This window comes from Gossypium raimondii, chromosome 13, assembly GCF_025698545.1.
Source record: "Gossypium raimondii isolate GPD5lz chromosome 13, ASM2569854v1, whole genome shotgun sequence".
In the NCBI taxonomy this organism is placed as follows: domain Eukaryota; kingdom Viridiplantae; phylum Streptophyta; class Magnoliopsida; order Malvales; family Malvaceae; genus Gossypium; species Gossypium raimondii.
The window spans coordinates 20,661,135-20,685,304 of NC_068577.1; the positions used below are offsets into that span (position 1 = coordinate 20,661,135).

At 32.5% G+C, this 24,170-nt stretch overlaps 1 protein-coding gene across 1 annotated transcript; it reads right to left on the reverse strand.

Annotated features, from left to right (window-relative positions):
* Nucleotides 1-16,624: 16,624 nt before the first annotated feature.
* Nucleotides 16,625-18,013, reverse strand: LOC105767535 (protein SLOW GREEN 1, chloroplastic). Its single transcript, XM_012587100.2, has one exon. The coding sequence runs from the start codon at nt 17,878-17,880 to the stop codon at nt 16,849-16,851; it is 1,032 nt and encodes a 343-aa protein (XP_012442554.1). The 5' UTR covers nt 17,881-18,013; the 3' UTR covers nt 16,625-16,848.
* Nucleotides 18,014-24,170: the final 6,157 nt, after the last annotated feature.

A 24,170-nucleotide genomic window follows, 5' to 3' on the forward strand; every position in this document is an offset into this window, starting at 1 on the left:
TATTTTTATTTGACTTATCCATGTCATTTATGTATGGTATTTGAATTGGTGACATTTGGTAACATGTATATATGTTTTGGTACTTGATCAAATGGTTATGTTGTAAATTCTTGTGGTATTTTGGTTGATGTTTATGATGATGTATATATATATATTACATGTTGTTTAAATGTGTATTGAAAGAGATGGAGTGTTGAGTAGTTCTATTATGTATGTTTAAGGTGCTAATTGAGTTGGAATTATAAATTCTTGAAAGTGGTTATTAATGATATGATTGAATGACATTTAGCTAGGTGAATATATATTGCTTTTGATGAATCTAAGTACCGTTAGTACGGTGTTGGATAAATTTTTGGTTTTGATTCATTTTGACATGAATTGTGGTGCCTTTTGATGGCATATTGATTAAATATATAGGGTGGTTGATTTGGTACATTTTGGAGTGTATTGAATGTGTTTTGGACATATGAATGCATGTGGTGTGTCATGCTGTACAAGTTTTGGGGTTTCTCTTTGGCTTGTTTTAGGGGCACCTTATGAAGCACAAGGCCTGGGACATGGGTTGTCACACGACTGTGTGCCACACATGGTCACCCTACACAGCCATTTGTTTCAAGTCAGTATGTAACACAATTTGAGACATGATCGTGTGGCCATATTTTGAATATGCACACGGTTTAGTACACAACCTGCAACACGACCGTGTGGCCCTAGTTCGAATACCCACACAAGCTGGGACATGGTTGTGTATCCATACTTCGAATGCTCACACAGGCTAGGCTATGTCACATGGCCGTATGACCCCTATTTTCAAAATTTTCAAGTTTTTCCAAAATGTTATATTTTGTTATAAATTAATCCCTGAATGTTCCCAAGCTATTTTTAAGGTCTCGTAGGCTCGATTTAAGGTTTATAAATGTATTCTTACTATATTTAAATTGAGTAATTTAATGTTAACATTTAAATTACATAGTTGCTTATGTTTTGAAGTTAAATGTCCTGATTTGTACGGTAATGCTTTGTAACCCTAATCCTACAGCGGAGATGAGTTAGGGGTGTTATAATTAATATGGGTTTATTTTATTCAAATGATTCAAAATGCTTATTAGTTGGCTATGTTGATACTGTGTCACACTCGGATATCCTGAAGGACTTAAATTTAGAGGAACTTTATGATCTAATTCAATACATGGTAAGTTGGCAAAAGTCTACTAGGAATTTTGGGAAAATTTATGATCAAAAAGTAAATAATTGAGTTATAATTTTGGTTTGGTTAGGATGGAATCGGCTGGTTCCATAGTGGGAGACATAATGATTGTCAATGATTGGCTCGGGGGGTTTGGGAACCGTGTACAGGATATATATATAGGTGAAAGAGGAAATTTTGGAAAAGAAGAAAATCCTTTTTAACTCAGTCTGTAAAGTTTTTTTTCTTTTACTCACTTTGTCTTATTTGGTTGCTTCGGAGCAGAAGAGAACTTAGGATAGCTCTGGATGGAGCCATAGTCGTGAGAATTAGAGTCTGGAAGTGGAGAAATAGAGTAGCTAGTAAACTTTCTTATCCTTCTATACTAGAGGATTCGAGAAAAGAGAAATTAAATGCTACTAATAAGTTTTTGTAAATTGGGTTCTAGGTTTTAAGATTTAATCACTTTGGTTTAATCGATAATCTATTGTCATGCTTAGCTACCAGGACGAAGGAGGCTCTAGCGTAGGGAACAAGATAAGCTGGGGAAAGGAAATGATTTAAGGTGAGTTTCTTCACTCTGTATTGGGTGGTGGATGAGGTTAAGTTGTTAAGCGAATTGTGTTGTGATTATTCTAGGTTATTTGAGTCTATCATTGTATACAAAGGTGGTGATAAAGTATGCTGTGAATGCATAATATTGTACAAGTATGTGATTTTTGTATGTGTGATTATTGAATGTTAAATGAATATTGTGTGTGCTGAAAATGTAGCGTGCTTAGTGTTATGTTTTAGGTACTTAGATTATATGAAATGTATGAATATCTCATATATGGAGTGTGGAGGCATTTACTTTTCTAGAATAGATGGAGTAGAAGTGGCAAAATGGAGGAATGGGCGGATGGATAGGGAAATGGAATTTCCATTAGATTTCTTAATCCGATGTTACTCGGTGAAAACCGTGATATGTAAAGCTTTGGGCCTTACGGAGGGGACACTACGGTGTTTGAGCATCAATGTTAGATGTAAGTTGGGATGATATCGACTGGCTGGCTAGAATGTAACCATGATAATGGTCATCGACTGGTCCTTCGAGGTGACATTGTGACGATGGTTTATAGGTTCCATAGAGCAACATCGTGACGACGGCCTGCAGACTCTATGGGCGACACCGTGATTGTAATAGCCCATTTCAGAGAAATCAAAATAGTGGTTTTGAGACCACAAATATGACAAGTAAATTATTATTTTAATGCCTATGGAATGTTAGTAGGGTCATATAAAAATTTCATAAAGAAATTTTGACGTTTGCAAGTTTAATTATGTGAAAAGGACTAATTCGTAAAAGGTACAAAAGTGGAGTTCTATTAGTTAAATGTATCAATTAGCTATGGAATTTAAATGTGAGTGGGCTTAGATGGTAATTAGGCCATTTATATTGTTAGTGGACAAAGATGGACACAAAATTTTGTGATTTTAATGTTAATAAGCAAGGTTAATTTAGTAAATTAATAATTAAGTTAAGTAAAATAACGTAAACAAAAAGTATCATCTTTTGTTTTCATCTCTCTCCCGAAAATAGACTAAGGAAACACCATTGAAGAATGCTTGAAGGTTCGGCTATGTCCAATAATTTCATATCAAGATAGACCTCGTACGAATTTAGATCAGGGAAAAGCGAAAGCCTCAGATTGATCGACTACGTTTTTCCACTTTGTTTGTCGAGGTAAGTTCGTATGATTAAATATTTTTTAATATTATAATGATTAATTTGTTAATGTATTATTTTTCATGTAACCATATGATATATAACCAACGATGTCAAGACGATTATCGAGACCCGTTTGAACCTTAGGAATTTGTAGGATACAAATGACATGTCATTAGGGTTTTCACGTTTCGAGTGCTGGTCTTGAATGTCCTACCGATGGCTAAGGTCCTGTATTTGTTGTGGATACTCAACAGCTCATGTGAGCAACATCTTGTAGCTTACATTTTGACCCATAGCTCATGTGAGTAGGCCCATTTCGTAGCTCGTGTGAGCGATGATGTAAAAGAAAAGGAAAGGTTACGATTATATGTTTAGCATACCTCATGCAATCTTTGTCGTGTATCTGATTTTATTCTAAATGATTCAATGGGCATGAAAAGGAAAGGAATGGTTGTTGTTTAAATGAATTATATCATGAAATTATAAAAAGGATTGAAATGGAAAGTTTCAATGAAAGTAAGTTATGTTTATGAAAATGATGCATTCAAAGGAAGCAAGTTCATGTACAAATAGCTTACCTTATGTTAATTCGAGTGAATTATATTTGAATGATCTAACATGTGTTGTTGATGATGCTTAGGCTTGTTCCAAGCTTATGGTTGGATTATACTATGCTTAATCTTATTGTTTAATAGTGAAATGGTAAGTTATGTTTCATGTTTTATGAACTTACTAAGCATTATGTGCTTACGTAGTTTTCTTTTTTATGTTTTATAGATAACCGGAAGCTCAATCAGTTTAGAAGCTCATCGAAGATCTATCACACTATCCAGTGATTATATCGGTAGTTTTTTATGTTTTGACCAAGGTTATAATGGCATGTATAGGTTATAATTGGTTGTTTTGGTACCATTTTGATGATGGTTGAATCGTGTCAATTTGGTACATATGATGTATGAATGGTATGGCTTAAATGGTAAGTTTATGTTGAAGTGATATAGGTCAAGTTATGATATGTTTTAAGATGAAAATGAGCTAGATGATTATGAATGAATTGTGGTAAAATATATGTATATGTTTAGGTAAATTTGTATGTTTGCATTTGAGGTGCCTTGTATGGCATATTGGTTTAATGGATTTGGTCATTTCATGTATGTTTTGATAAGTTTTTGATGCTTTGGTCACGTGTACAAAATGCTTTTATGTACATACTTGATATGTTGATGGAAATGGCTTGATTTTAACCAATTTCATGTCCACACAACCTGAGACGCGGGTGTGTGACTCAGTCGTGTGTGACACACGGCCAAGCGACATGATCATGTGTCTCCCATAGGTTTTAACTTATGCAAGTCAGGCTGTTAAACGGCCTAGCACACAACCTGGGACATGGGCGTGCATGGTCATTTCGAGAGTTACACGGCCTGGCACACGAGTGTGCGGCTTGGCCGTGTGACCCAACTTGGAAAGTTACACGGGCATGGACACGGGCTGGGACACATTCGTGTGTCCCTATTTCAAAAGTTACACGGTGTGTTCTCAGCCGTGTGACCCCTACAGTTCAATTTATCTAACTTTTTCTTAAACTTTCCAATTTTTCCCAATTTAGTTGCGGATTATTTCAAAAGTATTTTTTGGGCCTTTAGGGCTTGATTTAGGGACAAATTGTATGTAAATGTATGGCTTTTATCATGTTTATGTCAATGTTTGAAATGTATGTTTAATGTTTAGATTGTACGATAATGCTTCATAACCCTATTCTGACGACGAATACGGGTTAGGGTGTTACATTTAGTGGTATGAAAGCTATAGTTTAGTCAGTTCTCGAGCTAAACGTAGCATGTACGAGTCTAGAAATACATGTCATTATATAACCTGTGATAGTGTGATAACTCTTGGCTCGACTTGAACTATGTTTTCATATAGATATAATGTCAACCAACCGAGTTGATTCTGATGAAGTAGAAAGTAACGCGTAAGCCTCCATTCACGGAGCAGCGTCTAGTGGAAGTAGGCCCATGTCTGAGAGCTAAGGAGGAGAAGCTAAGGAAACCTTCTTCCAGATGATGAATGAATGGTTCACCAAGTTCGTACGAACGAACCCAATGGCTCAATGACCTCTACCCCCACCTGTACCCCAACTGGTCCTCGTAGTTCCTCCAGGTTTGGAACCAGTACAAGTGAGCAAGCCTCCAGTTGATAAAATTCATAAATATGGGGCTGAAGAGTTTAGAGGTACATTCGAAGATGATCCGAAAAGAGCTGAGTTCTGGATAGAAAATATGATCAGGGTTTTCAATGAATTATCATGTACACCGACAGAATGCTTGAAATGTGTTGTATCATTGTTAAAAGATTCGACTTATCAATGGTGGAATACCTTAGTTGCGGTTGTGCCGAGAGATCTGGTAGATTGGGAGTTCTTCCAGACTGAATTTCGAAAGAAATATGTGAGCCAGAGATTTCTTGATAAGAAACGTATAGAGTTTCTTGAGTTGAAATAAGGTCGGATGTTAGTATCAGAGTATGAGAGAAAATTTGTGCAACTGAGCAAGGATGCCTGAGAATGTGTACCAACAAAAGCTACAACGTGTACTCGATTTGAAAATGGATTAAATGAAGATATTAAATTACTTGTCGGGATTCTTAAGCTAAAAGAATTTATGGTTTTAGTTAATAAAGCACACAAAGCTAAAAAGCTTAACAAAGAAAAGAGAAAAATCAATTCTGAGGCTTGTGATTCAGGAAAATGTCATCTGGGAAAGTCATACTCGTCACCAACGAAGAAATCAAAAGAATATCATAGTCGTTCATCAACTTCGGCGGGTTACTCCGGGAAAGATAGGGGAAACAAAATTTGAGCTCAAAACCTCAGGCTATGTCCGTAGCAAGCGTAGGCAATGTTAAAAACAACAACCCTGAATGTCAGCAATGTAACCGACAACAGTTCGGTGAATGCAGATTAAAAGACGGGTCATGCTTTAAATGTGGTTCGTATGAACATTATGTTAGAGATTTCCCGAAAGGTCAAACAAAAAAATGGCTCAGACTACTGGATTGAGTAATACTATTACAAGAGGGAGACCACCTCGAAACACTAAAAATATGGGAAATAGCCATAGTGGGATGAAAGACTCTGCTATGAAATCTGAGACACGAGCACCGGCTAGAGCTTATGCGATTTGTGCTTGAGAGAAAGCTTTAACGCCAGATGTTATCACTGGTACATTTTCTATCTTTGATACTGATGTTACTGCTTTGATTGACTCGAGGTCAACACATTCATATGTATGTACAACTTTAGTGTCAGGTAAGAAATTGTCTTTCGAGTCTACTAAGTTTGTGGTTAAAGTAATAAACCCCCTAGGTCAGTATGTGTTAGTTGATAAAGTTTGTAAAAACTATCCTTTGATGATCTGGGGTTACAACTTTTTGGCTAATTTAATGTTACTACCTTTTGATGAGTTTGACGTAATTCTAGGTATGGACTGAATAACTCTGCATGATTCTGTTGTGAACTGTAGACGAAAGCATATTGTGTTGAACTATCAGAACGGTGAAAAGCTTCAAATTGAGTCGGATAGACTGGATAGTGTATCTAATGTTATATCGACTATGTCGACACAAAAATTTGTTAGAAAAGGCTGTGAAGCGTATCTTGCTTATATATTTTATTCTAGAGTTTTTGAGTTGAAGTTAGAATCGGTTCCAGTGGTATGTGAATATACGGATGTGTTTTTAGAGGAATTACCTGGGTTACCGCTGATCAGAGAGGTTGAGTTTGCTATTGAGTTAATGCTAGGAACATCTCCGATATCGATAGCTCCGTACAGAATGACACCTATTGAGTTGAAAGAGTTGAAAGCACAATTGCAAAAATTGACAGATAGGGGTTTTGCTCGACCTAGCTTTTTCCTTTGAGGTGCTCCTGTATTGTTTGTTAAGAAAAAGGATGGATCTATGCGACTATGTATCGATTATCGATAGCTCAACAAAGTCATGATCAAGAACAAGTATTCATTGCCACATATAGATGATCTGTTTGCTCAGTTGAAAGGTGTGACAGTATTCTCAAAGATTGATCTTCGTTCAGGTTATTATCAGTTACAAGTTAGAGACTCAGATGTGCTGAAAACTACATTCAGAACCAAGTACAGACATTATGAGTATCTTGTGATGCCATTTGGTTTAACTAATGCACCTGCCATGTTTATGGACTTGATGAATAGAATTTTCAAACCGTACTTAGACAGATTTGTTTTTGTGTTTATTGATGACATTCTGATTTATTCATGAGATGGGACAGAGCATGCCCAGCATTTAAGAATTGTTTTGCAAACTTTACGCGAAAAATAACTATTCTCTAAATTCAGTAAATGTGAGTTCTAACTTTGAGAAGTCAGATTTTTGGGACATGTTGTATTGGTCGATGGCATTAGAGTTGATCCGAGCAAAATTTTAACTGTGGTAGATTGGAAACCTCTGAGAAATGAATTTGAAGTTAGAAGTTTTCTAGGTTTAGCAATATATTATAGAATATTCGTCAAGGCATTTTCGATGATTGCTACACCGTTGACGAGATTATTGCAAAAAGATGTTAAGTTCGAATGGTCTGAGAAATGTCAACAAAGTTTTAATCAGTTGAACGCTCTATTAATCGAGGCACCTATGTTGGTTCAGCCAAAGTCTGGTAAAGAATTTGTGATTTATAGCGATGCTTCATTTAATGGTTTGAGCTGTGTTTTAATGTAAAAAGGCAAAGCAATAGCATATGCTTCTCGGTAGTTGAAACCGCATGTAAAGAATTATTCGACTCACGATTTAGAGCTTGCAGCTATTGCATTTGCTTTGGAGATTTGGTGACATCATTTGTACGGAGAAAAATGTCATATGATCACGGATCATAAAAGCCTAAAGTATTTGATGTCGCGAAAAGATTTAAATTTGAGACAGCGCAGATAACTCGAGTTATTGAAAGACTATAACTTGATCATTCATTACCATCTAGGAAAGGCTAATGTCGTTGCTGATGCATTGAGTAGAAAATATCTATTTGCTTTGCAATCTTTGAACACATAGTTACATTGATTGATCATGGTTCGATTTTAGCTGAATTAAAAGCTAGACTGACGTTTTTACAACAAATTTGTGAAGTTTAGAAATGTGATGATGTTTTGATAACTAAATGGAAATAGATCGAGACAAAACCTAATTTAGATTTTCATGTTGGTTCCGATGATAATTTGCATTTCAAAGAAAGAATCTGTGTTCCGATAAATTCTGATCTTGTTCAGAAGATTCTACAGGAGGCTCACAATAGTACCTTGTCGATTCATCCTGGTAGCAATAAAATGTACGGTGATTTGAAACAGATGTACTGGTGGCCAGGTATGAAACGAGAGATTTCAGAGTTTGTATCAAGAAGTTTAGTTTGTCAGTAAGTTAAAGCTGAACATCAAGTACCTTCTGGTTTACTACAGCCAGTGATGATTCCAGAGTGGAAATGAGAGCGTGTCACAATGGATATTGTTGATCATTTGACGAAGTCCACGCATTTCATTCTAGTGCGTACGAATTTTTCACTCGAGAGATTAGTAGAGTTGTATGTTGCTGAGATTGTTATATCGCACGTTGTGCCACTTTCTATTATTTCTGACAAAGATCCATAGTTTACATCTCGGTTCTGGAGCAAGTTACACGAAGCTTTAGATACTCGACTGCATTTTAGTACTGCATTTCATCCTCAGACCGACAGTCAGTCTGAGCGAGTAATCCAAATACTCAAGGATATGCTTTGATGTTGTGTTTTAGAGTTCAAAGATAACTGGGAGAGATTTCTGTCGTTGGTTAAATTTTCATACAAAAACAGTTTTTAATCGAGCACAAGATGGCACCATATGAGGCTTTATATGGTTAAAAGTGTCAAACCCCTTTATATGGACTGAGCTCAGTGAGAAAAAACTTTTTCGGTATTGATTTAATTTGATAAACCGAAGAAAAAGTTAAAGTGATATGTGATAGTTTGAAAGCAGCTTCGGATCGATAGAAATCCTATGCAAATTTGAAAAGGAAAGACATCGAATTCCAAGTCGGCAACAAATTATTTTTGAAATTATTGCCTTGGAAGAAAGTTCTTTGATTTGGCCGTAAAGGAAAGCTTAGTCCACTGTTTAACGGGCCGGTACAAGATCATAGAGAGAATCAAACCTATTTTCAATAAAATCAGAACAGTGGTTTTGGGATCACAAGTCTGAGGAGTAAATTATTATTTTATTATGGAATGTTAGTAGGGTCATATAAAAATTTCGTTAAGAAATTTTGACGTTTGCATGTTTAATTATGTGAAAAGAACTAATTCGTAAAAGGTACAAAAGTGGAGTTCTATTAGTTAAATGTATCAATTAGCTATGAAATTTAAGTGTTAGCTGACAAAGATGGACACAAAATTTAGTGATTTTAATGTTAATAAGCAAGGTTAATTTAGTAAATTAAGAATTAAGTAAAATAACATAAACAAAATGTATCATCTTTTGTTTTCATCTCTCCATTGAAAATAGACTAAGAAAACACCATTGAAGAATGATTGAAGGTTCGGCTATGTCTAATAATTCCATATCAAGATAGACCTCCTACGAATTTAAATCGAGGAAAAGCGAAAGCCTCGGATTGACCGACTACGTTTTTACACTTTGCTTGTCTAGGTAAGTTTGTATGATTAAATATCGTTTTAATGTTATAATGATTTATTTGTTAATGTATTATTTGTCAGGTAACCATATGATGTATAACCAACGATGTCACGACGATTATCAAGCACTGTTTTCATGTTTCGGGTGCTGGTCTTGAATGTCCTACCGATGGCTAAGGTCCTGCATTTTTTATGGATACTCCACAACTCGTGTAAGCAGCATTGTGTAGCTTACATTTTGACCCACAGCTTGTGTGAGTAGGCCCATTTCACAGCTCGTGTGACCAATGATGTAAAGGAAAATGAATGGTTACAATTATATGTTTAGTACAATTCGTGTGAGCTTTCCCGCGTATCTGATTTTATTCTAAATGGTTCAATGGGCATGAAAAGGAAATGAACGGTAGGTGTTCAAATGAACTATATCATGAAATTATAAAAAGGATTGAAATGGAAAGTTTCAATGAAAGTAAGTTATGTTTATGAAAATGATGCATTCAAAGGAAGCATGTTCATGTACAAATAGCTTACCTTATGTTAATTCAAGTGAATTATATTTGAATGATCTAACATGTGTTGTTGATGAAGCTTAGGCTTGTCTCAAGCTTATGGTTGGATTATACTATGCTTAATCTTATTGTTTAATAGTGAAATGGTAAGTTATGTTTCATGTTTTACGAACTTACTAAGTATTATGTGGTTACGTTGTTTTCTTTTCTATGTTTTATAGATAACCGGAAGCTCGACCAGTTTGGAAGGTCATGGAAGATCTCTCACACTTTCCAACAATTATATCAATAGTTTTTTATGTTTTGGCCAAGGTTATAATGGCATATATAGGTGGACTTATGTTTAATGTTAGTTGAATATTGGTTGATGATTTTGGTATGTATGAATTGGTTGTTTTTGTACCATTTTGATGATGGCTGAATTGTTTCAATTTGGTACATATGATGCACGAATGGTATGGCTCAAATGGTAAGTTTATGTTGAAGTGATATAGGTCAAGTTATGATATGCTTTGAGATGGAAATCAGCTAGATGATTATGAATGAAATGTGGTCAAATATATGTATATTTTCAGGTAAATTTGTATGTTTGCATTTGAGGTGCCTTGTATGCCATATCGGTTTAATGGATGGTCATTTCATGTATGTTTTGATAAGGTTTTGATGCTTTAGTCATGTGTACAAAATGTTTTTAGGTACATGCTTTATTTGGTGATGGAAATTGCTTGATTTTGGCCAACTTCATGTCCACCCGGCCTGAGATATGGGCGTGTGACTCAGCCATGTGTCCCCTAGAGGTTTTAATGCATGCAAGTCAGGATGTTACATGGCCTAGCACACAGCCTTGGACACGGGCGTGTGAAGCCATTTCAAGAGTTACATAGCCTAGCATACGAGCGTATGGCTTAGCCGTGTGACCCAACTCAGGGAGTTACACGGGCACGAACATGGACTAGGACATGACCATGTGTCTCAGCCGTATGACCCCTACAGTTCAATTTTTCTAACTTTTTCTTAAACTTTCCAATTATTCCTAATTTAGTTTCGGATTGTTTCTAAAGTATTTTTAGGGCCTTAAGGGCACGATTTAGGATGATTTGTATGTGAATGTATGGATTTTATCATGTTTATGTCAATGTTTGAAATGTATGTTTAATGTTCAGATTGTACGGTAATGCTTTGTAACCCTATTCTAGTGACAGATACGGGTTAGGAGTTTTACAGTGATGGCGATATTCAGGTCTTATAGGGCGATACCTCAAAAGAGGTTATAAGGTGTAAGACCATAGCTCAGCTATGGCAACCATTATTGTCCGTTGGGATAGTAAACACGAGGTAGTCTGCCAGGATGTAAATCTTGGGGTTGCACATGTGAAGTTCGCAGATAATTTACTAGGAGACCTGCCAAGGTATAAAGTAGAAGGCGAATGTCTGACATGTGCGGCAAGTCACAAGAAAAAATGAACTTGGTGTGTTTGGGGAACATAGACTAATGCGATAATAAGAGAATTTTCCAAAGGCGATGATGAGTGAAGCCAATGAGTTTTCTCAACCCAATTATGTGTGAAACGGTCCTTAGATAAGGAGGTAAACGTAATGTTCATCAGTAAGAGTCCACCAAGTAAGCCGTGAATTCCACATTATTCAAGCAGATACAAAATATGCTATAAAACGACACAGTCTAAATTTGTAAATAGACAGAGAGGTAGTTGAAATTTTGGGAGACTGACAAGAGTCTTCATGGAAGGAAATGTCAGCTCAAGGTTGAATGATCAATAAAGTCGGGTAGAGAATAGAGAAAAACATAAATCCACCAGGACCATGGAACACAGTAAATGTCTTGTTGATCTACCAATGGTAGAACCCTTATCAGAATACCTAAGTAAGAGGTAGTACGACAGGAACTCCATGTCTAATGGACCATCTTACAAGAATGGACTGAAAGGACGAGTACTATAGGGTTACATCGCAGGTACTAGTTCTCTAAGGAAAAGAGGATATTAGGAAGAGATCTTTTTATGGTAAGGACCCGTAGTTACGACAAATACTTGTGTACATGCCAACCATCTCTAGACAAAAGTAATGAATATGAGAATCCGGGATGTAAAACAACGATAAATGAGGGTGAGACCTATGAGAGAACATGGTTATGACCAGGCCAAGGTTTATGTTCGCCAATAAACAACTCAGAGTGAATAAGGCATTGGCTTTGCCAAATGAGTTTACGAATTCTCCTATGAAATTTAGGAAGTTTAATTCTGAGTCAGAAATTCCAACTTCTTAAGATTCACGCAATCTTACACAGTTTTATGTACGAATCTCACTGAGTTCCTCTGAACTTATGAAATTTACTGTTTGGGTGCAGGGTAGACAAAGACTTTATATCCAGAAGATGGACCAAGCCAAACCCCACCAGTGTTGGAGATGGGCGAGGAGGCTGTTTCATTTATATAGAGGGGCACCCTTAGAGGCTAGGCCTCAGGGATTAAGTTGGCCATACCTGTATGATAGTTTTAACGTAAAGTTTATAAATGTCTGTTAACTTATTAAGATAGAAATTTTGTAAGAAAATAATATTAGTACGGTACAAATTTTAGTAGAAGTTTAACTTTGAGATTGGATATTTTATAAAAGTGTAAACCAATTAGGTTTGAAATGTTGATAAGTTATTCGGTTTGATGTGACACCCGATACCTAAACTAGGTGATCAGGTCGAGTATAGGGTGTTACATGTTGGATATTTATTGGATCCACATAAAGGTCGATCTCAAATGGGATATTTATTTTCATGTGGAGGTACTATCATATCATGTCATTCAACAAAACATACATTAGATGCCACCTCTTCAAATCATGCAAAAATAATTGCAATACATGAGGCAAGTTTAGAGTGTGTTTGGCTAAGGTTATTGACCCAACATATCCAGAAGGTATGTAATTTTCCTTTAGAAGAAAACGTGTCAACTATCTTATACGGAGATAATGCAACATGTATAGCTTAATTGAAGGGTGGTTACATCAAAGGTGATAGAACGAAACATATTTCACCAAAATTATTCTTCACTCATGATCTTGAGAAGAAATGTGATATAGAAGTTCAATAAATTCGTTCTAGTGATAATTTAGTAGATCTTTTTATCAAGGCATTGGGGAACTTCAATGTTTGAAAGACTACTACAGAAAATTCGAATTCGTCAACTCAAAGATGTAATGTGATGTTCTGATAACCAAGGTTTTGTCTTACTGGGTTTCTGATAAAGGTTTTTAATGAGGCAACTTGTAATAATAGATTATGTAATTTTTTTCTTCATTAGGTTTTTATCCCATAGGATTTTTCCTAATAAAGTTTTTTTTACGAGACATTTTCATTAATGGACATCCAAGGGGGAGTGTTGTAAATCTATTGAAAATGGATGTCTATAACCCCCTCAAATTTATCTTATTGTAACCGCTAAAGAATGAATGTCCATAACCCCTAAATTCATTACCTTGTAACCCCTAAATAATTTATAGGGTACTTTAATGTTGGTCATTAATGATTTGTAACTTATGATACTTAAAACCCTATAAATAGAGGCCATGTACAAACTTATTATTCCTAAGTGAAAGTTGGATCATCCTTTTATTTCTTTATTTTTCTTTGTCTTAATATTTGTATTCTTCTTTTAGTTTTATAATAGAAACTATTACATCATTATGAAAATAGTCCCATAATTGGACCCGGTAGCAAAGTGTGTTCATTCCATCCTTCGTCTCATAACCTCAGCATTGGAACCCATTTGCGAAAGGATCTATCCGCAACGTAGACTGTGGTAATTTGTGTCCTTATAACCGTTAACTTTTATAAGTGCATTAGTTCAGAAAAAGAAAGGAACTAGTCGTTTCAACGACGAATATGAGCAAGGGCATTTGTTTCGTTGCATCAATAAGTTTGAAATTGCCTTGTTAACTGCCATTTAATTAAGTAATGTGGTATAAACTTGTCAACTAATCCATTGATGTAATGGTATACACCTGTATTGGTTTTAACTGTATAGTTGAAATAGAATTTCGTAAAAGTAGAAGGAACCACCTGTTTCTACCCTTTTATTAAAAAAAGTGCAAATTAACATTTATACGTTTAGAAATATGTAAATTAACTCCATTAATTTTTTTTGTAAAAATTATTATTTTATGGATATACAATAAAATGATCACCCAATTATTCTTTTTGTTCTATTTTGGTCATCCAACTATTAATTTTTTATTGTAATTACTAAACTTTTTAAAATTAAATATTTTAGTCACTCTCACTTATGTGGCTTTTTTTAATTGTTTTGTAACAAAATTAGCCCTCTAACATTTACACATTCTATCAATTTGATCCTAAATATAAAAATTCAATAAATTTAGCCCTCAATATTTTTAAAAAATTCATTTTAGTTCTAATTGTAAAAATTTAATAAATTTAACTCTCAATATTTATAAAATCTATCAATTCAGTCCTAACTCTAAAAATTAAAAATATATATATTAAAAGAATCGTTGTTATCCTTTTATAACCCATCACTAACTCATGTGAAATATTAAAATAAGAAAAAAAAGTATGCCCTGTTTTAAGTCACTTGCAATAATTTCTTTTACTATAATTTAAGTTTCAATCTAGACCAAACCAATTAATTTAAAACCTATCTAGAATAATTGTCTGCACTGAACAAATAACATTTTAATGCCTTTTGGATTCTTTTTTGTGATTTATCTCAGACTTTTAAAGTCTTCTAACAAGTGACTTTAATAAGAATAATATTTTTCCTATTTTAATATCTCACATGAGTTAAGCAATAGGTTATAAAGGACTAAAATGAATTTTTTAAAAATATTTTAAAATTTTTAGAGTTAAGACTAAATTCATAAATTTTGTAAATATTGAGAATTAAATTTATTAAATTTTAAAAAAATAGAACTAAAATGACATTTTTAAACATTAAAGGCTAAATTTGTTAAATTTTTATATTTAATATCAAATTGATAGATTGAATAAACATTAGAGATCTAACTTTGTAACTATACCGATAAAAAAAGCCCATATAAACTAAAATATTTAAATTCAAAAAGCTTAGTGACTAAAAATATTAATAATTTGATGACCAAAATAGAACAAAAAGAATAGTTGTGTAAACATTTTTGTAGCTTAGCCATAAAAAATAATTTTTAACATGTCCACATCATCATTTAACAGAAAATTAACAGAAAGACTAATTTGCATGTTTAAAAATATATACGGGCTAATTTGTCCATTTTTTTCAATTGCGGGACCAAACTGCAATCCACCCCTAAGTAAGGGGCTTCCCTGGTACTTTTACCAACCAAATTTCAACTTCAACCTCCACATCCGCTTCCACTTCCCCTCCACACACACACACAACAGAAGAGACTATCTGGGATTTGAACCCTAGACTTAAATGACTCCGTGATGTGATCCAATAGCCATTAGCTCAAACACAAGCAAAATTTTAAGTTGAAATTCCTTCAAGCAATTGAATAGTTTAGTGCAACCTTTTACAAGAAGCAAAAGGAAAAGGAACTGGCCCCTATGTATCAACTCTCTGGAAGTCCTACTTATTTGGATTTTACATGACATTTTCATCTTCCTTCTAGGTATTCACCATGGGGCATTTTCTGATCAAGACTAAATTGACCCTAATCGAAGGTTTTAAACATATACATGTACCTAAGATCAACAGCACCACGATTAAAGCCATTACAAGTTCTGTAAAATTGATGAAAAAACATATTAACATCGAGAGAAATTTAAAACTATATCAAATTTCCTACCATTTGTAACAGAAACACAGCAGATTAGCATTTCATTTTCACCCTCCCTGTGCATTGCACATCCCTCTTTCTATAATATCATTTCTGACAAATTCTCACCTATCACAGCAGCCAGAAGCTATTTCTGCTCTACCATTAATTTAAGCTATTTTTGCACCAGCGTCTGGTGGTTTGAAAAAGAAAGTTGAGACATTCAGAAAGAGAATTATGGCATTCTAGGATTAGACTACGGTCCTATTGGTTCAATCTTTATGCTTGGCACAGAACTCTTGTTTTGTGTGAAAGGTAGAGCATTTACCTGCACTGCAATCACAGGTAAATTCCCGCCCCGAAAAGCACCAAGTTAAGTGACTTTTCGACCAAAGGTAGCCTAGCTTACCCTCCAAGTAGGAATAGATTCTATGAGTCATGATCCAGTTATGACAAGGGGCCTTTCTAGCATTGAAGGACCCTATTCTTATTGAATAGTTCAAATAACTAGTTGAACATACCTATTCTTTTAAGAATAGCCTCCTCTTATTGAAAAAGGAGCTGAATCATATCATATCTTCCATAAACCACATCTGCTTCCATGAATTACCATTATATGGAAAGCATTACATGAATTACAATATCATATCATATCATATACACGAATATCACGGCAACTCAGTTATCTAAAGCAACAATCAGTAGAACATACAGCATATCAAGCTTCCTAAGATGTCCACGCAAAATTCAGACAACCAACTCAATTATATCGATTACGCCTTTTTATCACCATGCATATTACAGCACTAAATACCGACCTAACTATAAACAAATATCCAAATTGCTGCAAAAACATTGAAAGGTAACTAAAAAGGGGGAAAAAACCAAGTGACTGTTTAAAAATATAACAAAAAAGGGCACCTCTTTGTAAAAACCATCATTCAAGCAAAGCAAATGTGCCTCAACTCTTTCAAGCGCCTTCCCTCTCAGCCCTTCCAGAGAAAAGCTTTGTGGCCACCATGTTATCAACAAAGTACTCTCTATAAGGGTGATTCCTAGGAACAAGTTTCTTAACCTTTTCAAAATGCTTCTCAGCCTCATCTTTCTTCTTCATTAAAGAGTAAATAATTCCCATACACAAATATGGCCTAAAATCCCTTGGTTCTTCCTTAACTAAACCCTCATAAACCTTCAAAGCTTCCAAATGGTCCCCTTCAATCACCCGAATTTGTGCAATTAATAACTTAAAATCTCTAAAATCTTTGTTTTTCTTCTCTTTCTTGCACTTCTCCATCGCCCCTTCAATTCTTTTTTCCAGCTCTTTCAACTTTTGACCCGACTCCGAATAAGCCATTACAAGGCCGTGAAAAGCCTCGACACGAACTGGGTCTTTAGCTAATATCTCTTCGAACTCGTTCTTGGCTAGCTCGAAATCGCCACTGTAGCTATGAATTTGGGCTCTTAACATTGGCCATTCGGTGTCTTCGGGCTCGAGCTGAATCAAACGGTCGATAACTTCGATAGCTTGTGGAAGTTTTCTTGATTTGATTCGGACCTCCATGAGTGACTGTAGAGCTTCAACGTCATTTGGGTACTGAGTCAAGTGTTCCTCAATGGTTTTCTCTTGATCTTCTAAGGAGACATTCGAGTCCGTTGAGGTAGGCTCTACCGTGGGTATTACCGTTGGGGTGGCGGCGAGGGCGGGTTTCTGGTGGAAGCGCATGAACAGGAGTGCGGCGGTAGCAGTTATGGTAATGCAAGTGGTTTTGAGTAGAGGGGCTAGCGTTTGGAGGAGGGAAGGTTTGGGGGTTTGATGGAGCGGAACTGATGAAGATGATGAGGAAGATGAAGCTCTGATGGAGGTTAATTTGAACGGTGACGATGACGATGAAGGCCTGAAAGACACAGAAGATGATATGGGTTTAGCAAATGACGGACGGCGGTGATTGAAAGAGAGATGCAGAGGTTGAAGACTGCAGTGTAGTTTAGTAAGAGACTCCATTTCTTAGTGAAAAAGAGAAGGCTTTGTGCTTTTTTATTTCTCAAACCCTGATTGAAGATAAAGCAGAGAAGTTCGAAGCCCCTCAATCACTGGGGATTCCAGAATTTGCGGTTTCTTGTTCTAAAATGGCCGCGTTCATTTGGTTGGACGTGAAATTGAAGCCCGATAAGCATAAAATTAACCCTCCATCAAGTTTGTAAAATACATTTAAGGCCATTGTACCAATAAACAAGTGTTTCAAGCCCAAAGCAATAATGAATAGACAGTTATATATAAACTATATTAATTTACCAAAATTAAAATTTACCAAAATTAAAATTTACCAAAATTTACCAAAATTAAAATTAAAAGTTATAAATAAAATTTTCGAGTTAAACCAAAATTTACCAAATTTGAGTATTAGATTATAAATTTGGGAATAATCTATATTAAATTTTAAAAGATAAATATAATTTATATATATAAATTATATTATATTAATTCCTTTAAAATATTTAAAATTTAAATTTTATATATCATAATATTAACAATGGCTACCATAAATTATTTTATTATATTTGCTCTATAATTTAAGTCTAATATTTGTTAATATTGAAATAATAATAAAATGGCACCATAGTAATAATAATAACATGTGAAAAATAAGAATGCTTTACATTTGAGTCGGTTATAATTTTTATTAAAATTGAAGATTACATATTTCATATATTATAACATTAACAAATTTAATGTATTCCATATCATATCATATCATATCGATCATATCACATCATATATATTTAATATAATAAGATACATAAATTACGTTTTGCGACAAGTGGCACATCTATAATTTTTATTTAATATTTTGTTATCCTTGAAATTAGACTTTTTTCAAAATTTTTAACAATGTAATTTCTAGATTATGTTTTAAAAATATTACAAAAGGTCATTAAATATATTTGATTATATTTTTAGGCTTGCTTTTATTTTATTTTATTTTTGAATAAAAATTATTTTTCTTATGGTAAAATTAAGTATCCTATATATATTTAATATAACAACATACATACACCACATTTAGGACAAGTGGCTCATCTAAAATGTTTTATTCAAGTTTTATAGTTTTTCTCTTTTATTTAAATATTTTTTCCATTAGATTCAATTTTTCAAAATCTTTATTATCATAATTTTTAGGATTATGTTTTAAAAATAATACAAAAAGTAATTTACATTTAAATAAATATTATTATATTTTCAGAATTACTTTACTTTTTGAATAAAAATTATTTATCTTATGTTAACATTAATTATCCTAATTTTACGTGAAATAAGTAAAAAAAAACAACTAATTCTTTTAAGCTAAACCAAAAATAATAATTTTAAAATATTATAGAAATAATTAATTAATTAATATTAATTAAGAAAATTTTGAAATAATAAAATTAAATATAATAATTTGGATAATTATTATATTTAATGATTAAATTTTATTATAATTTTAATTAGATAATCAAATGTTTTAAAATTTATATTAATATTTAATTAAATAAGAATTTTAATTAGATAATAAACCATTTTATTTAATTTAAATATTATCTATAATATTATTTATTTTAAAATATAATTTTAAGATGAAAATTTTAAAAATTAATTATCAATTTGGATAATTTACTTAAAAATAAAATATAAGTAACATTTAAATTCCAAATTTTAGATAATTTTTAAAATAAATATTTAAATAATATTTTTGATAAATTTTTTAATTAGATAGCCGGATTTTTAAATTTTAGATAAATATGAAATTAAATAAGATAATTAATTAGATAATTATCCATTTGATTTAACTTAAATGTTATCCATATATTATGTATTTTAAATTTTGATTTTAACATCAAAAATATAAAAATTAATTATCAACTTTGGATAATTTAAGTAAAATTAAAATATAATTAATATTTACATTTCAAAATTTTTATATTATCCATTTGCTTATAAAAATATTTTTAATTGAATAAGAAAATTTTGAAATAAGAAAATTAAATACAATATTTTGGATAATTATTATATTTAATAATTATATTTTATTATAATTTTAATTAGATTATTAGAATTTTAAAAGTTTATATAAAATTTAATAAAATAAGGAAATTAATTAGTTAATTATCTATTTGATTTAACTTAAATATTTATTTATATATTATCTATAATATTATCTATTTTAAATTTTAATTTAATATAAACTTAAAAGAAATAATTATCAAATTAAAAAATATAATTTGAATAAAAATATATTTTTAGTGATTTTATTTAAGGATTCATCAATTTTATGCGTTACAAATAAATAATAAAATAGTTTTCTTACCTAAAGATACATAGGTTTGGTTGTATATATCAATTAAAATATATTAAAATTATTTTATAATGTTGTATAAATTGAACTTTATTAGTGATATTATAAATTAATTTTAATCATTATATATATTAAAAATATTTTAATATTTTTTGTAATTATTTAAATTATATAAATTACACTTACATTTTACAAAATATAACTTAAATAATACATAGAGCACATTACTTATGTTCTATTTATGAGTTCTATTTATCACAAGTTGATTTTATATATTAAACTTATAATATTTTTATAATATTAATTTTTGTTTAAAATTTTAATGAATTCTTAAAAAACATGGATAATTATCTTTGAAATTTAAGTTACAAAAGTTTAAATTTAACGTGCAATATATATTACAAGTTCATTAATATACATAGGTTTAATTGAGGTAACATGTAATAATACTATATACTAGTTGATACATAGAGCACAGGTAACCAAACTTGCATATTATTTTGTTACACTACTCATGCTCTATGTATCACTAGTTGCTTATGTCTCTTGTTTATTATTTTATATATTTTTATAAAATTTATCAATAATATCACAAATAAATGCAATTTATCTTGTATTATATAGGTTTTATAATATGTTACTTTATTATTTAACTCTAATTTTTATAAGTTTATAAAATTATGTCTCTAATTGAAACAATTAATTTTGAAGGAAAAATAACAATATTATAACGTGAATATGTTAAATATTAATTACAATTAATCAAAATTATATTTTTGAATGTAAGTTTAATTGGGTATTTGATAACTCTAGGATATAGGACTTTTGACCCAATACTGTAATATGATCCAACCTGATTCATTTTTTAATTTTTCAAAATAAACTTTACTATTTACATATTAAACAATTTTCTCATTCTAATTTTACCTCAAGAATTTTTTGACAATTTTACCCCGATAAAATTTTGATGATTTTACCCGTAAAATTTTGAGAAAATTTGTTCAATATGTCACAACTCACAATGTTCACTATTACTAAATGGTTTATTTTCATTTTGGGCTTCAAAATAGTCCAAAAATAAATTCTTTCTTTCTTCATTTTTTAAGTAATCATATATAGGATTGCAAGTTTCCATTTCCATTTCAATTTTTAGGAACCTACATTCATTTCAAATTATTTAATTTCTCCATTTTAGAGAAAACCATAATCATCCTGAATGTTTCTCATTTCTTTTTTTTTTCTATTCATTTCGTTCATTTCTATTCAAACGCGCAATTCATTTATGGTTTCAATGAGCTAGTGGAGGAACCGATTGGACATATGTAGTTGAGGTTCAAATGATTTATAATTAAGTTTCGCCTTTTATCCTAATAATTATAAACTCATTTAGTCATGAAGTCATTCCACTATAGTATCATGACTGAGCTTTCCCCAATGATATACTATTATGAAAGCAACTACTCAGTGCTCATCTAATAACCTTGTCATAAGTGTGTTGCCCTCTAATAATATTAGAAAGAACATATGTTTTCTCCCTACTTATTGTTTTATTTGTTCCCATCTAGTTATCTTTAGTACCTATTTTAGTATTTTCAATTTAGTAATTTACATTTTATAACTTAGTGGATTTTAGCTTATTTATCCTTAATTTTGTCATGTTTTGGTATTGATGTCGCTGCATAAGTATCTTCAAATTGCGCCCAGAATTGTCGCCACACTTGACAACTATTCGGATAGGAACAAAAATGCATGAGCAGTCCAATCTGATACAACTAACTTGTACTTATAGAGACAGCCAACATAATTCTGATGAAAGGACACCTGGGCTATTTGGGGGGGGGAAATATAAAGATTCACGTGGGAAGAAAGAAAAATGGAGAGCTTTTGTATTATTATATTCTTCAACCTATCCTTTGAAGCTTTCGGCAATGGTGGCTTAAGTCTCCTACAGGTGAATCGACGTGAAAGGATGTAGACCAGCGCTTGACAAGGAGCTTTGAGTGCGACACAATAGGGAATAGAGAGATTCAAGTCGAGTTGTCTAGGAATAGTATTCTCCACTTGTTTCTTTTATTTTTCTTTTCTAAACGCTGGTGATTACTTTCTATTTCATGTTAGTAAAGAAGTACACATGATTTCTAGGTTAAATGTTATTTTATTCAATCTTGCTTCTACTGTTTAATCTTTGGGTTTGAATGTTTTTAGCACGGAAGTGTTATTGCGATCACTGACTGATACGAGTCACAAAGGCCCAATTCAAGCTCAAGGACGTGATGGGTCCAAATTACCACAAGGCCCAATAACGAGGTCAAAGGCCAGACAAATGCGTTCAAAACTAAATGGAACCATTCAAGAATTTATTAGCAAGGCCATAGATGCGTACACGAAGGAAAAAGAAAATCAAGATTCACTTTCTTGTTTTCAAGAAAATCAAGAAACCGAATCTTGGTCCAATTTTGCTGTTTTGAGCGATTTCAAGAATCAATAAATCAAGATTTCAAATCTTGGTCCAAGAAACCGAATCTTGCAGCTAAGGCGCATTAGATCTCAGTTATGAGCATCAACGAACCAATTTCGAGAGAGAACGGATTACAAGCCCAAATGCTTGAAGAAACGACCCAATAAGATGTTCCAAGCCCAATCAAGAAATTTAAATTAGATTTAGTTGAAAATCAGGCCAAATTGTCAAAGTGGCCCAATTTGTTAAGTTTTAATTCTTTAAATACTTAGTTTTAATTTTTAAACTTTATGAATAAATTTCTATGTAAAAATTCAGTCCAAGAGGCCCATTTAAAGTCCTTGGCCGAATTTCCCCTTGAAAGTAAAAAAAAAATTAGGTTTTTTTTTAATTTTCCTATTAAGACAAGGAAAATAGTTAGAAGGCCTATATGTATGGCTTGGCCAGCCACCCTTATACACATTATACTTGAAGAATACATTGAAATCAGATTTGTTTTGTTGAGTGAAAATTCTCTTTGAGTTCTCCAAGAATTTTCTCTTGAGTTTTCTTTAGAATGAGTTTTAACAATCTTTTTGATTGTGGGAGCCATCTTCAGCCTTCTTCTTGCCATTGTTCTTCATTGGATGGAAGATTAGAGCCGTTTGAAGGGAGTTGTGAAATCTTTCTCGATTTCAAGGCTTCTTAGGACGTTATCTTTATTTTTCTTGCTGTTCAATCTTTTAATTTTCTGCTTGTGTCGATTTCATTATCTAACTTGTTTAAACTCTCTTGTTGCGTCTCCAGCCCCGTTCAACCTTCAAGAATCTGTTCGGCATCAACCTTGGACAACGAGACACGTTTTGATTTCACAAAACCCCTCTTTATTGCTGTCCAAACACTATATCTAATTGATTTCGTGATCTGCTGAGTTTTTTTTGAAATTAACTTGTTGTTTTGTGTTATTCTTTTCAGATTCGGCTGTTTGGAACTTATCTTGAATTCAATTCCGTGTTCTTGGCTTCCAAGATTAGCTATTCCTAAGTGTTTTTAATTCTTGATTGATCTTTTATTGATTTGGGTATTTTCATTTCAGATCTAATTGATTCTAAGCCGAATTTTCTGTTTTCGTTTCAGATCCAAGAGTTTAGAGTTTTCGTAGGAGTTTCCCGTGACTTGACAACTCGATCTTGGTCCGCTTGCAACCTTCTATCATTTGGTATCGGATTTTTGGCGTTTTGGGTGTTCTTGGTTGATTTCTAAACTGATCTCCTTTTAAAAACAGTAAATAGTAGTATTTTGCCCAGAAAAATTTTTGGAAAAAAAATCATTTGAGTGGGTAAATGTTGTCCGATTGGTATAAAATTTTATATGCATATTTTTGGCATTGTTATAGAATATTAAAAAATATTTCCCGCAAAAAAATCAAAAGAAAAAGTCAAAAAAATTGAAAAAGATGAAATCAAACAAAAATTAAAAAAATATTCAACGGGTTGAGTTTAGTGCCGAAACTTTCCAGAT

What these genes read in the sequence shown, in the direction of transcription:
- LOC105767535 (XM_012587100.2), bottom strand. Translation starts at nt 17,880, where the DNA reads ATGGAGTCTCTTACTAAACTACACTGCAGTCTTCAACCTCTGCATCTC.